This window comes from Neomonachus schauinslandi, chromosome 6 (genome assembly GCF_002201575.2).
Source record: "Neomonachus schauinslandi chromosome 6, ASM220157v2, whole genome shotgun sequence".
Taxonomy (NCBI): Eukaryota; Metazoa; Chordata; class Mammalia; order Carnivora; family Phocidae; genus Neomonachus; species Neomonachus schauinslandi.
This window is the reverse complement of record NC_058408.1, coordinates 11,525,761-11,538,007: the sequence shown is the minus strand read 5'-3', so window position 1 is coordinate 11,538,007 and position 12,247 is coordinate 11,525,761. Positions and strand designations below refer to the sequence as shown.

At 40.3% G+C, this 12,247-nt stretch overlaps 1 protein-coding gene and 1 pseudogene across 4 annotated transcripts in view; one reads left to right on the top strand and one right to left on the bottom strand.

The window, feature by feature from the left end:
• Positions 1 to 246: 246 nt before the first annotated feature.
• Positions 247 to 12,247, top strand: part of MARK1 (microtubule affinity regulating kinase 1) — a 115,554-nt gene continuing 103,553 nt past the window's right edge. For all 4 annotated transcript variants that reach the window (XM_021698466.2, XM_021698464.2, XM_021698463.2 and 1 more), the window contains exon 1: positions 247 to 353. In XM_021698466.2, the coding sequence (XP_021554141.1) occupies positions 303 to 353 (51 nt within the window). In that variant the 5' untranslated portion in view covers positions 247 to 302. The remainder of the gene's footprint in view (positions 354 to 12,247) is intronic.
• LOC110588184 lies at positions 10,254 to 10,605 on the bottom strand (annotated as a pseudogene).

Below are 12,247 nucleotides of genomic sequence, written 5' to 3'. Positions count from 1 at the left end.
CCCCTCGGCGCCGCATCCCGCCGGCCTCGCCGCCCGGCCCGCGCCGGGCAACCGCCCTCGCCCGGAGCCCGCCCTCGCTCCTGCCCGCGTCCCCCGCCGGCGCCGCCGCGGGAAGCGGCTCCCTCTCCCCTTCCTCCGCGTCCTCCTCCCCCTCGCCCCGCCGGGGCCGCTTGTTGCACCGCCCCGCGGCCTGCGGGAGCCGCTCGGCCCGGCCCCGCGCCCGCACCCCCTTCCGCTCGCCCCCGGGCCCGCACCCCAGCCCGGCCGGCAGGACCCCGGCCCGACCCCGCCGCCCGCACAAAATGTCGGCCCGGACGCCATTGCCGACGGTGAACGAGCGGGACACGGAGAACGTGAGTAATCCGAGCCTCCCCGGGGAGCGGCGGGGGCGAGACCCTGAGCCGACCCCCGCTTCACCCTCCGCCGGGCCGCCGCCCCCCTCCCCCCCTCGGTCCCCCGAGCGGCCGCCGCGGCACCGTCTCCACCTGGAGCCGGCGTGCCCCTCGCCCGCCGCTCAGCCCCCTTTTTCATTCCAACCCCATTTCGCTGTTTTCCCCTGCAGGGCGAGGGCGGGGGCTGTACGGGGAGCCCTGTCCTCGGGGTGGTCCTCCCGGAGAGGATGGGCGGATGGAGGGCAGGGAGGCAGCGGCGAGGGCAGAGTGGGCATCCCGGATTGCTGTATTTGTCCCTCGGCATGCTGTATCCCCACCCGAGGGTTCGCTCTACGGTCGCGGGCGAGCCAGCTGACTACCTCTTCCCCCCTCGCTCTTCTGGCCCTTTCAGCCCTCTGCACCCCCACCCCCCTGCATTGCCCCATGACTTTGCTTTTTGTAACATCGTGTCCCATTTTGGGTCGTGGGCACCGCAGGGGGAAGGTCGGAATGGAAGGGGCAGAGTGGTAGTAGAGATGGATGTGTGTGTTTGTGTAGATGAGTTCCTGCTGCCGAGATACTCTTTGGGAGGGATGAGTAGAAGAATTTCCCGGACAGCCTCTGTGGCCCTGGGGTTACAGCAAAACGTTTAAAAGCCGGAGGAAGGCAGCGGCTTTTTATTCTCTTCCCCAAGTCAGTGGTGGTAATTCAGGGCAGGTTTTACTTTAAATATCTCTCCTCCTTCTTGGAGTGTCACACGGTGCATTTCTTTGAAGGAAGGATTTTCTGTGTCTTTGATCAAATTGCCCTCAGGAGTTTTTATCTGGATGCAGATGTCCCTGGTGTTTAAACTCTTGAAAATCAGAAGGACCGGATCAGTTCTATTCCCACCTTCTGAAAAAGTACAGTTGTGTGTGTGTGTGTGTGTGAGTTTCTTTGTGGAAAAGGTTTTTTTTTTTTCCCCCTCGTTTTTGTGTGTGTGTGTGTGTGTGTGTGTGTGTGTTTTTAAACCTTCATGACTTGTAAATAGGGCCTTGGTTGGTTTTCTGACTGGTTTTTTAAGGGGTTTGGAGGGTACCAAGTTTAGTCGGCTGTCCAGATCTCTGGTTGTCGAGTTAACTCAGACTCCAGTCTTGCAGTACCATGCCGTCATAAGGTTGGTAAAATAAAATATGAGTGCTTTGGCGTTCTTAGACAAAAGGTATGAGGGAGAAGATAGGAGCTCACCTCTGAAGTGTTGGCGGCTGGTATAAACAGATTATTTAATCTTGGGAGAGTAGGGGAACACAGAAACTTAATATAATTACATGAAGGGAGAAGAAATTCTAGTAAGGGACTATTGTTAGAAAAAGCTGGGAAGGTATTTCAGAGTGTGCTTTTGTCCTCCCTAGTATCGTGCATTGAAAATGGTAAACACAGTGTGAGGCTGTAGCAGAAATTATAATAACTTCATTTTGCATCGTGACTGTTGTTTAAAAATATATATATAATTGATGCATAATTTTGATTGGGAGATTGAAGGAAGGTCAGGGGAAAAGATGAAAAATTTGGTTAAAGTTGATCTTAAAGTCAAGTTTTGAAACAGAATGTTTCTAACAGGAACTCTAAAAAGATTCCTGTCATTAGCGTGTCATTTCAGTGAATGAAATGTAAGAGGGACGATGACCTCTGTTTTTATTAACAAAGCACTGTGTGTTAACCTAGGAAGGGTGGAAAAATACATTGTTTTTATTTTCTTTTGGTTTTTGAATAGTATAGCTCTTTCCATACTTGCATGAAAAAGGTACTTTTTAAGGATATGAGAGCATTATAGGAATATGCATCAAGGAATAGTACAAAATGCAGCATCACATGTAAGACCCCCCCCAACCCCAATGGATTTTTAAGCTAAGCAATAATTGTGTGATAAATTTTTTTGTACCTTCTGAAAATAATTATGCTGTATAAACTCATTTGCTCTGATTCTGAACATGTTATTTCAAAGTCACTTTTATGGTCTTGTCCCCTGTCCTTGTGTTGTACCTGACTGTATCTCCACGTATCTGACTTTATCCAATTCTAATTTTCTCCTAATTGCCTAATATCTCCCAATTTGTCGAAAATATCTATTACACTATGGCTGTTAACTAATCAGTAAATGTGCACTCAGCTTTGCTTTTGAGCTGGTCGGGATACGGAAGTATTATTTAAGATAAGGCCTCTCCCCTCAAGGAGCTTACAGGAAAAGTAAATATAATCCCAAACAAATAGTGTACAGAAGAAAACTGTGTATATAGGGCTAACTTGGTTTGTAAGTGCTATTAGGCATTTATCAAAGGGACCACCAGAGATGGCTATTAAATCATTGTTGGTGTCTGTCTTTATTCTCTGGTTAGTAGTAAATGTCATAATCCATTCTTACTTACCTCTCATCAGTGAAATAAAGAACAAGCCTGCTTGTTAGCTAATATATTAATGCCAGTATGGCAATCAAAATGTACATTTGTTTGTAGTCGTTTTCAGTTAAGGTGACGTATTTTTGAAAATAGTTGGGAAAATTTATATTCATATGACCATAAAGACTTCAAGTCCTTTGGAATATTAAGGGCATAACTAAAAACATTCTACCACTGCTAGAAATGTTTTAATTTAAACAGATATGGCAATTTTAAAAACCATCTTTGTATGTTATTGTCACTTGCAGTTAATATGAAATTTTGTTTAGTCATATGTGAATATATTTGGACTTTGTATTTTTGGGAATATGTAATACCTAGCCCATATATGCCGCTAATATATGTTGAGGATAAATTAAGAAATTCAAAAGAGGACTGTTAACAGCACCGATCTCCTATTACTACTATGGTATGTAGTAGAGTGAGAAAGAATTGCTTTTTTTTTTCCCCCAGAACATTCTGTGTGCACTTTTTCAGATGAAGGATTTGTGCATTGATAGGCCTGAATTGGCTAAATACCACAAAACAACCAATGATGAACTTCTAACACAGTAAACACTTCATAGTGAAGTAGAGAAAGTAGAAAAGGGGCCCCTGGGCGGCTCAGTCTGTTAAGCGTCTGCCTTTGGCTCAGGTCATGACCCACGGATCCTGGGACCAAGCCCCACACCGGGCTTTCTGCTCAGCAGGGAGCCTACTCCCCCTGCTTGTGCTCTCTCATGCACTCTTTCTCTGTCAAATAAATTAATAAAATCTTTAAAAAAAAAAAAAAAGAAAAAGTAGAAAAGATATGTTACAGATCATAGAATTAATTTACGCAAAATGTGTTTGATTTTGGGTTGTAAAGAGTCTGGAAAAAGAATGGGCATTTGAAATATTTTTTTTTCTTCTCAAATTATACTTGGATAGTTCCAGCATGAATGTAGATAATATATTAACAGTACTCTTAGATGCTTTTAAATGAAGCAAGATAAATTGTTTTTCTGTGTTTTAGGAAAACTCTGATTATGCTGATTTTTATGGATCCAAAATACCCAGACTAGCTTTTTGTGGTGAATTTTAATTAGTATGAAGAAAATTGATTTGACTCTTTGGGATGTTTTGAATCTTTTAATAATAAAACTCGAAGGTGATTCTTTTGATAGATCTGAAACTCGCTGTGATGACCATCGCAAGTGCTTAGTGTATCTACAGTGGCCATCAGTAGTTTGTCCTGTGGGAATCATTGCTAATGATGTGAAAAGGCAGGAGAGAAGCAAGCCTTTGCCACTACCCTTGGGTTGCTCAGTACCCTGTGCATGCCTCACAGGTCACCATACTTACCACACCGCATTCTAATCGCTGACTTACTTTGTCCCCTTTATTCTGTATCCCCAGCACCCAGCACAATGACTGGTAGTCAGTCATATGGAAGACATCAGTGCTGGAACATTCCCCTTTTGAATTTTTTCATTTATCATCAAAGTATCTTAGTGACACTGGGGAAGGTAAGTATTGCACACTGCAAACGGAGGCAGAAGCCTTCAGAAAGTTATGTGACCTGCCCAAGGTATAATCTGTGACACCTTCCACTGTTGCTGTACTCGTGTTACTGCTTCTTAGAGGTGCTATTTTGTTTTGTTTTGTTTTGGTCTTAGAAATTTTAAAAGAATAAATGAAATGATATAAAATGCATCATTAGAGTAAGAACAGGGTATGCTGTGCTTATCTATATTTTGAACCTTTGCTATTTTCTGTGTCTGGAGTGCCCTGCTCTTTCCCCCTTATCCCCAACTCATAAATCCTTAATGGGATGGCTCATCTTTCTAAGAAAAATTCTGAATTGGTTACAGAAAGGATTGCTGTCTGCTGTAGCTGAATGTCTGTCTCTGTATAATCCACACTACTGGTCTCCAAAGTGGGTGTGCAGGACAGTCCATTGTGAGAAAAACATCTCTACCTTCTATTCCTGTCTGGCCAAAATGCTATTATGAACTCTTCTTCTTCTTCTTCTTTTAAGCCCAGGTTGTTTAAAATCAGCCACATGGGGAGGGGGAGTTAAGATGGCGGAGGAGTAGGGGGACTCTAAGCTTGCCTCCTTCCTTGAATAAAACTAGAAGCAGCCAGTGGTTTTTAAATTATTATTTTTTAACCATTTCTTCTTTCTTCTCAGACTTTCCTTTAGGGGTCATTTTCCTGTTGCCCAATGAACACCTTTGAAGTTCTTTTAGTAAAGGATTGTTAATCATAAACTTTTCTTTTTAAATCTGAAATATATTTTGCCCTTATTATTCAGTGATAGTTTTGCTCAGTCTCCAATTCAAAATCAACAGCTATTTTCATTCATTGCTCCAAAGATAGTATCCCGTGGTCTGGGCTGATTTCCATTGTTTCTGTTCAGAAGTCATCTGCCATTAAGTTGGTGATCTTTTCAGGATGCCTGGGTGGCTCAGTTGGTTAAGCCTCTGCCTTTGGCTCAGGTCATGATCCCAGGGTCCTGGATCAAGTCCCACAGCGGACTCCTAGCTCATCGGGGAGCCTGCTTCTCCCTCTGCCTGCCGCTCCCCCTGCTTGTGCTCTCTCTCTGACAAATAAACCTTTAAAAAAAAAGTAGGTGATCTTTTCCATCTGTCTCTTTAAGATTCTCTGTTTTTCTTTAAGTGTTGGACTTTCACTATAGTGTTTTTAGGTATGGATTTCTTTTTTTTTTAATCTTTTTTAAGAAAGAGCGGGGAGGAGGGCAGAGGGAGGGAGAGAGAGGATCTTACGCAGGCTCCACACCCAGTGTGGAGCCAGTGTGAGGCTCCATGCAGGGCTTGATCTCACAACCTTGAGATCATGACCTGAGCTGAAATCACGAGTTGGATGCTTAACCAACTGAGCCACACAGGTGCCCTGGGTATGGATTTCTTTTTTTCCATCTTGCTTCCTGTGTCTCTGATTTCCTATCTTTCATTAGTTCTAGATACTTATCAACTATTATCTTTTTGAAAATTGCCTTGTTTCTGCTCCCTTTAGAGGTTCATCTGGGGACTCTGATTTGATTATGTTAGACCATAGCTCCTCCATGTGCCTTAACTTCTCATTCATTTTTTCCACAAGTTCTTTGCCTCTCTGTACTACAAGCTCCATGATTTGTTTGGATTTATCATCTGTGGATTTATATCTTTCATCAGTTCTATAATCAGTCATTCTCTCTTTAAATATTAATTTACCTCTGTTCTCTATAGTGTTTCCAGTGCCCTCATTAGATATGTTAAAATTTCTCATTCTATCCTACATATGTCTTAGACTCTCATTTCTTCTCCTATTTCATTGTTTCTCTGTACTACAGTGTAGAGTGTAATCTGCAGTACAGTTATGGTATGTAATGTTTAGATTTAGCTTTCAGTTGGCTAAATCTCTTTAGCTGTATTTAAATCACTGTTAATCTCTCTGTTAAGTTTGGGTTAAATTGTGCTAAAAAACATGTAACATGAAATCTGCTTTTTTAACAAACTTCTAAGTGCACAACTTTCTGCACAGTGTTGTATAGCAAATCTATAGAACTTTTTCATCTTGCATGACTGAAACTTTATACCATTGAATAGCAACTCCCCATTTTCCTCTTTCTCCAGTCCCTGCAAACCAAAATTCTACTCTCGGCTTTTATAAGTTTGACAACGTTACATATCTCATTTAATCATGCAGTATCAGTCTTTCTGTGATGGGCTAATTTCACTTAGTGTAATGTCCTCGAGGTTCACCCATAATAAAGCATGACAGAATTCCCTTCCTTTTCATGTAGGAAAAATACTCCATTGAATGTATATAATACATTTTTTATCCATTCATCCATTGATGGACATTTGAGATGTTCTCATAACCTGGCAGTTGTGAGTAATGCTGCAATGAACATGGGATTGCAAATCTCTCTTTGAGGTCCTGGTTTCAATTCTTTTGAATAAGTATCTGGAAGTGGATTGCCAGATTATATGTTAGTTCTATTTTTAATTTTTTGAGGAACCTCTGTATTGCTTTCCATAATGGCTACACCATTTTACATTCAAACCAGCAGTGCACAAGTGTTCCAATCTCTCCACATCCTTGTCAACATTTATTATTGTCTGTTTTGTTTTTTGATAATGGCCATCCTAACAGGTGTGAAGTGATAATCTCATTGTGGTTTTGATTTGCATTTCTTGATGATTAGTGATTTTGAGCATCTTTTCATATACCTATTGACCATTTATATGTTTTCTTTGGAGAAATGTCTATTCAAGTCCTTCATCCATTAAAAATCAGGATTGTAAGAATTCCTTACATATTTTGGATATTAACCCCTTTTTAGATATATGGTATGTAAATATTTTCTTCCGTTCTGTGGGTTGCCTTTCCACTGTGAGGATTGTTGCCTTTGCTGTGCAGAAGCTTTTTAGTTGATGTAGTCCCACCTCTCTATTTTTGCCTTGAATTGCCTGTGTTTTTCTGGTTATATTCAGGAAGTCATTGTCAAGATCAATGTAATGAAGCTTTCCCCCATGTTTTCTTTTAGGAATTTTACAATTTCAGGTGTTACATTTAAGTTTTTAATGCATTTTGAGTTAGTTTTTGTGTATAAGATAAAGGTCCGATTTCATTCTTCTGCATGTGAAGATCTGGTTTTCCCAGCACTATTTATTGAAAAGACTGTCATTTCCCGTTTGTATATTCTTGGTACTCTTATCAAAGATCATTTTACCGTATATACAAAGATGTATTTGTGGGCTCTCAATTCTATTCCATTAGTCTATATGCCTCTCTTTACACCAGTGCCATACTGTTTTGATTATTAGAACATTGTAATGTGCTTTGAAGTCATAAGTGTGAGGCCTTCATCTTTGTTCTTCTTTCTCAAGGTTGTTTTGGTTATTCAGGGTCCTTGTGGTTCCATGTGAGTTTTAGGGTTGTTTTTTCTGTTTCTGTAAAAAAATGGCATGGAGCACCTGGGTGGCTCAGTCGGTTAAGCCGCTGCCTTCAGCTCAGGTCATGATCCCGGGGTCCTGGGATCGAGCCCCACATCCGGCTCCCTGCCCAGCAGGGAGCCTGCTTCTCCCTCTCCCTCTGCCTGCCTCTCTGCCTACTTGTTGTCTCTCTGTAAAATAAATGAATAAAATCTTAAAAAAAAAAATGGCATTGGGGTTTTGATAGGGATTGTGTTGATCTGTAGATCTCTTTGGGTAGTATGGACATTTTATCAATATTACATCTTCCAAACCATAAACACAGGATGTCTTTCCATTTATATGTGTCTTCTTTAATTTATTTTAGCAATGTTTTGTAGTTTTCAGTGTATAAGTCTTTTGTTTCATTGGTTAAATGTATTCCTAAATATTCTTTTTTTTTTTTTTTAAAGATTTTATTTATTTATTTGAGAGAGAGAGAGAATGAGAGACAGAGAGCATGAGAGGGAGGAGGGTCAGAGGGAGAAGCAGACTCCCTGCCGAGCAGGGAGCCTGATGCGGGACTCGATCCCGGGACTCCAGGATCATGACCTGAGCTGAAGGCAGTCACTTAGCCAACTGAGCCACCCAGGCGCCCTATTTTATTCTTTTTTGATGCTATTGTAAATGAGGTTGTTTTCTTAGTTTTCTTTTCACATCATTTGTTGTTAGTGTATAGAAACACAACTGATTTTTGTTCGTTGATTTTTAGCCTGCAACTTTATTGAATTCATTTATAGTTCTAACAGTTGTTTGGATTTTTTTGGTGGAAGTCATAGGGTTTTCTACATATAAGATCATGTCATTTGCAGACAGAGGTACTTTTACTTCTTCCTTTCCAGAGTGTATGGCTTTTATTTATTTTTCTTGCCTAATTGCTCTGGCTAAGATCTTCAGTGCTACATTGAATATAAATGGCAAGGGGGGCATCCTTGCCTTGTTCTTGATCACAGAGGATAAACTTTCAGTTTTCACCATTGAGTATGATGTTAGCTGTGGACTTTTCATATATGGTATTGATTATGTCGAGGTAATTTCCTTCTATTCATAGTTTGTTGAGAGTTTTTTTTGTTTTGTTTTTAAAGATTTTATTTATTTGATAAGAGAGGGAGAGAGAGAGAATGTGCGCACGCACACAAGCAGGGGGAGCAGCAGAGGGAGAGAGAGAAGCAGGCTCTCCACTGAGCAGGGAGCCCAACACGGGGCTCAATCCCAGGATCCTGGGATCTTGACCTGAGCCAAAGGCAGATGCTTAACGGATCGAGCCACCCATGCGCCCCTATTGAGAGTTTTGTATGATGAAAGGGTATCGATGCCTTGTCTGCATCAATAGAGATGATCATGTGATTTTCATCATTTGTTCTGTTAATGTGGTGTATTACGTTGATTACCTATGTTGAACCATCCTTGTATCCTAGGGATAGTTCCCACTTGGTCATCATGTTTGATCCTTTTAATGTGCTGTTAAATTTGGTTTGCTAAGACTTCATTTAGGATTTTTGCCTATATATTCATCAAGCTTATTGGTCTATGGTTTTCTTGTAGCGTCTTTTTCTGGTTTTGGTATTAGAGTAATGCTGGCCTCATACAATGACTTTCCCCCTCCAATTTTTGGAAAAGTTTTGGAAGGATTGGTGTTTATTCTTCTTAATATTTTTTTAAAGATTTTATTTATTTGAGAGAGAGAGACAGACAGAGAGCACAAACGGGGAGCTGCAGAGGGAGAGGGAAAAGCAGGATCCCTGCTGAGCAGGGAGCCCAACATGGGGCTCAATCCCAGGACCCTGTGATCATGACCTGAGCCAAAGGCAGACACTTAATTGACTGAGCCACCCAGGTGCCCCTATTTTTCTTTAAATGTTTGGTAGAATTTACCCAAAACCATCTGGTCCTGGGCTTTTCTTTGTTGGAAAGTTTTTGATTACTGATTCAATCCCCTTACTACATCTGTTCAGATTTTCTTTTTCTTCACTGTTCAGTCTTGGGAGGTTGTATGTTCATGGGAATTTCCCCCATTTCTTCTAGGTGCCAAGATGCCAATTTGTTGGCATATAATTACTTAAGGTAGTCTCTTACTATCCTTTCTAGTTCTGTGGCATCAGTTGTAATGTTTCCTCTTTCATTTTTTATTTTAATTTTGTTCTTCTCTCTTTTTTAGTCTAGCTAGAGATTTTTTTCATTTGTTGTTTTTTTTTTCAAAAAACCAACTCTTCATTGACTTTTTTCTATTTTTTTATTCTCTACTTCATTTATTACTACTATAATTTTACAGTTTCCTTTTGTTAATTTTAGGCTTAAGTTTTTCTTTTTTCTGGTTCCTTGGGGTGGATTTTGAGAGTGCTCTTTTTTTTTTTAATGTTTTTACTACTATGAACTTCCCACTTAGTCCTGCTTTTGCTGCGTCCTGTAAGTTTTTATATATTCTTTTCTTTCTTTCTTCCCCCTCCCCCAGTTGTGTGTGTGAGTGTGTGTTTTATTGATGCTGATGCTCAGGCCTTAGCTGTGTGCTACCGCAGGGGGTATAGCCACTCCTTCCACTGCTGCCTCTTGGTCTTCAGGTTTTCATCTTCCTTGTTCAGCCAGAAGTGCATGGCATTTGTCTTCTTGGTCACAGATCCAGGGGCTTGTACTTCTTACCCTTGTAGAATTTCCGAGGTTCTCTTTCTGAGTCTGGTTGATGATGGTGAGAACGTGGGCAGTGGATTTGCGGACTACTTGGATCTTGGACAGCTTGGAAGCCATGCTGCCTGTTGCTTTGGCGATGCACAGGTGGGACAGCTCCCTCTTCAGGTCTTCCAGCTGTTTAAGCAGCTCCTCCTCCTTGATGCTGCAAAGGTCTGGAGCCTTAATTTGGGCCATGTCTGCACAATCTGCTGCTGCTGATGATGGAAAGAGGACTGTATATTGTTTTCATTTGTCTCAAGATATTTTCTAATTTCTGTTTTGATTTCTTCCTGACCCAGTGGTTATTTGAGAATATGTTGCTTAATTTTCACATATTTTCCAGTTTTCTTCTGTTACTGATTTCTAATTGCATACCGTTAGTTTGGATAAGATACTCGATATGATCTCAGCATTATTAAATTTGTAAGATTTTGTGACCTTACATGTGCCCCATCCTGAAGAATATCTGTATACATTTGATAAAAATGTGTTCTGTTGCTGTTCAGTGAAATGTTCTAAATATGTCTGTGAGGAACATTTAGTCTATAGCATTGTTCAAGTCTTCGGTTTTCTTCTTGATATCTGTCTGGACGTTCTACCCATTATTGAAAATGGGGTGGTGAAATTTTCTATTGTTACTGTGTTGCTGTCTGTTTCTCCCTTCATTTCTGTCATTCTTTGCTTCATACATTTTACGTGCTGTGATTTGGGTCTTTAAATATTTTCAAATGTTATATCTTCCTGGCCAGTTGACCTTTTTATCATTATATAATGTTCCTATTTGTTTTCTCTCGGGCTTATAGTTCTTTTGTGTTTCTTGACATCTCTTGCTGTCTTCCTATGTGTTTTGTTGATTTTTTTTTATAGTGACATGCTTTGATTTCTTTTTAATTTTTTTTGTGTATCTTCTCTAGGTATTTTCTTTGTGGTTACTGTGGGCTTACATGAAACATTTTACAATTATAACAAACCTGTTTTAAGCTGATAGCAGCTTAATTTCAATCTCATACAAAAATTCTGCTTTTATTTCTTCCTTCCCCACGCTCTATATTGTTGTTATCACAAATTACATTTTTTTTGTGTTGTATATCATTAACATTTTATAGTTACAGTTTTATAAATACTTGGTTTTTAAACTTATATACCAGAATTAAAATGATTTACACAGCATTGTTACATTATTATAGTATTCTGTGTTTGTATATATATATTTCCCATTACTGGTGAAGTTTATATTTTTGTATGCTTTCCTGTGGCTGTTTAATGTCTTTTTGTTCAGCTTGAATGACTCCCTTAAGCATTTTCTTGTAAGGCAGGTCTAGTGGTGATGAACTCTCTCAGCTTTTGTTTATCTGGGAAAGCTTTTATTCATTTTTGAAACGTAGTTTTGCTGGATATAGCATTCTTGGCAGGCAAGTACCGCCCCCCCCCATAGCAGTTCGAATATTTGCACTCTTTCCTGGTCTACAGGTTTTCTGCTGAGAAATCTGCTAATAAGTTTATGAGGGTTCCTTTGTACATGACAAGTAATTTATCTTGCTGCTTTCAAAATTCTTTGACCTTTGACTATTTGATTATGTGTTTGGGTGCAGACTTTTTTGGGTTCATCCTATTTTGGATTCATCCTATTTAACTTCTGTTGGGTTTCTTGAATCTGGAAATCTGGATGTCCATTTCCTTCCTCATATTTAGGAACTTTTCATTAAAAAAAAAAAACACAAAACTTTCCCTTTTTCTCCCCCCCCCCCACCCCGGGACTCCATAATGCATATATTGATTTTTTGATGGCTTTCTTTCTTTCTTTCTTTCTTTCTTTCTTTCTTTCTTTCTTTCTTTC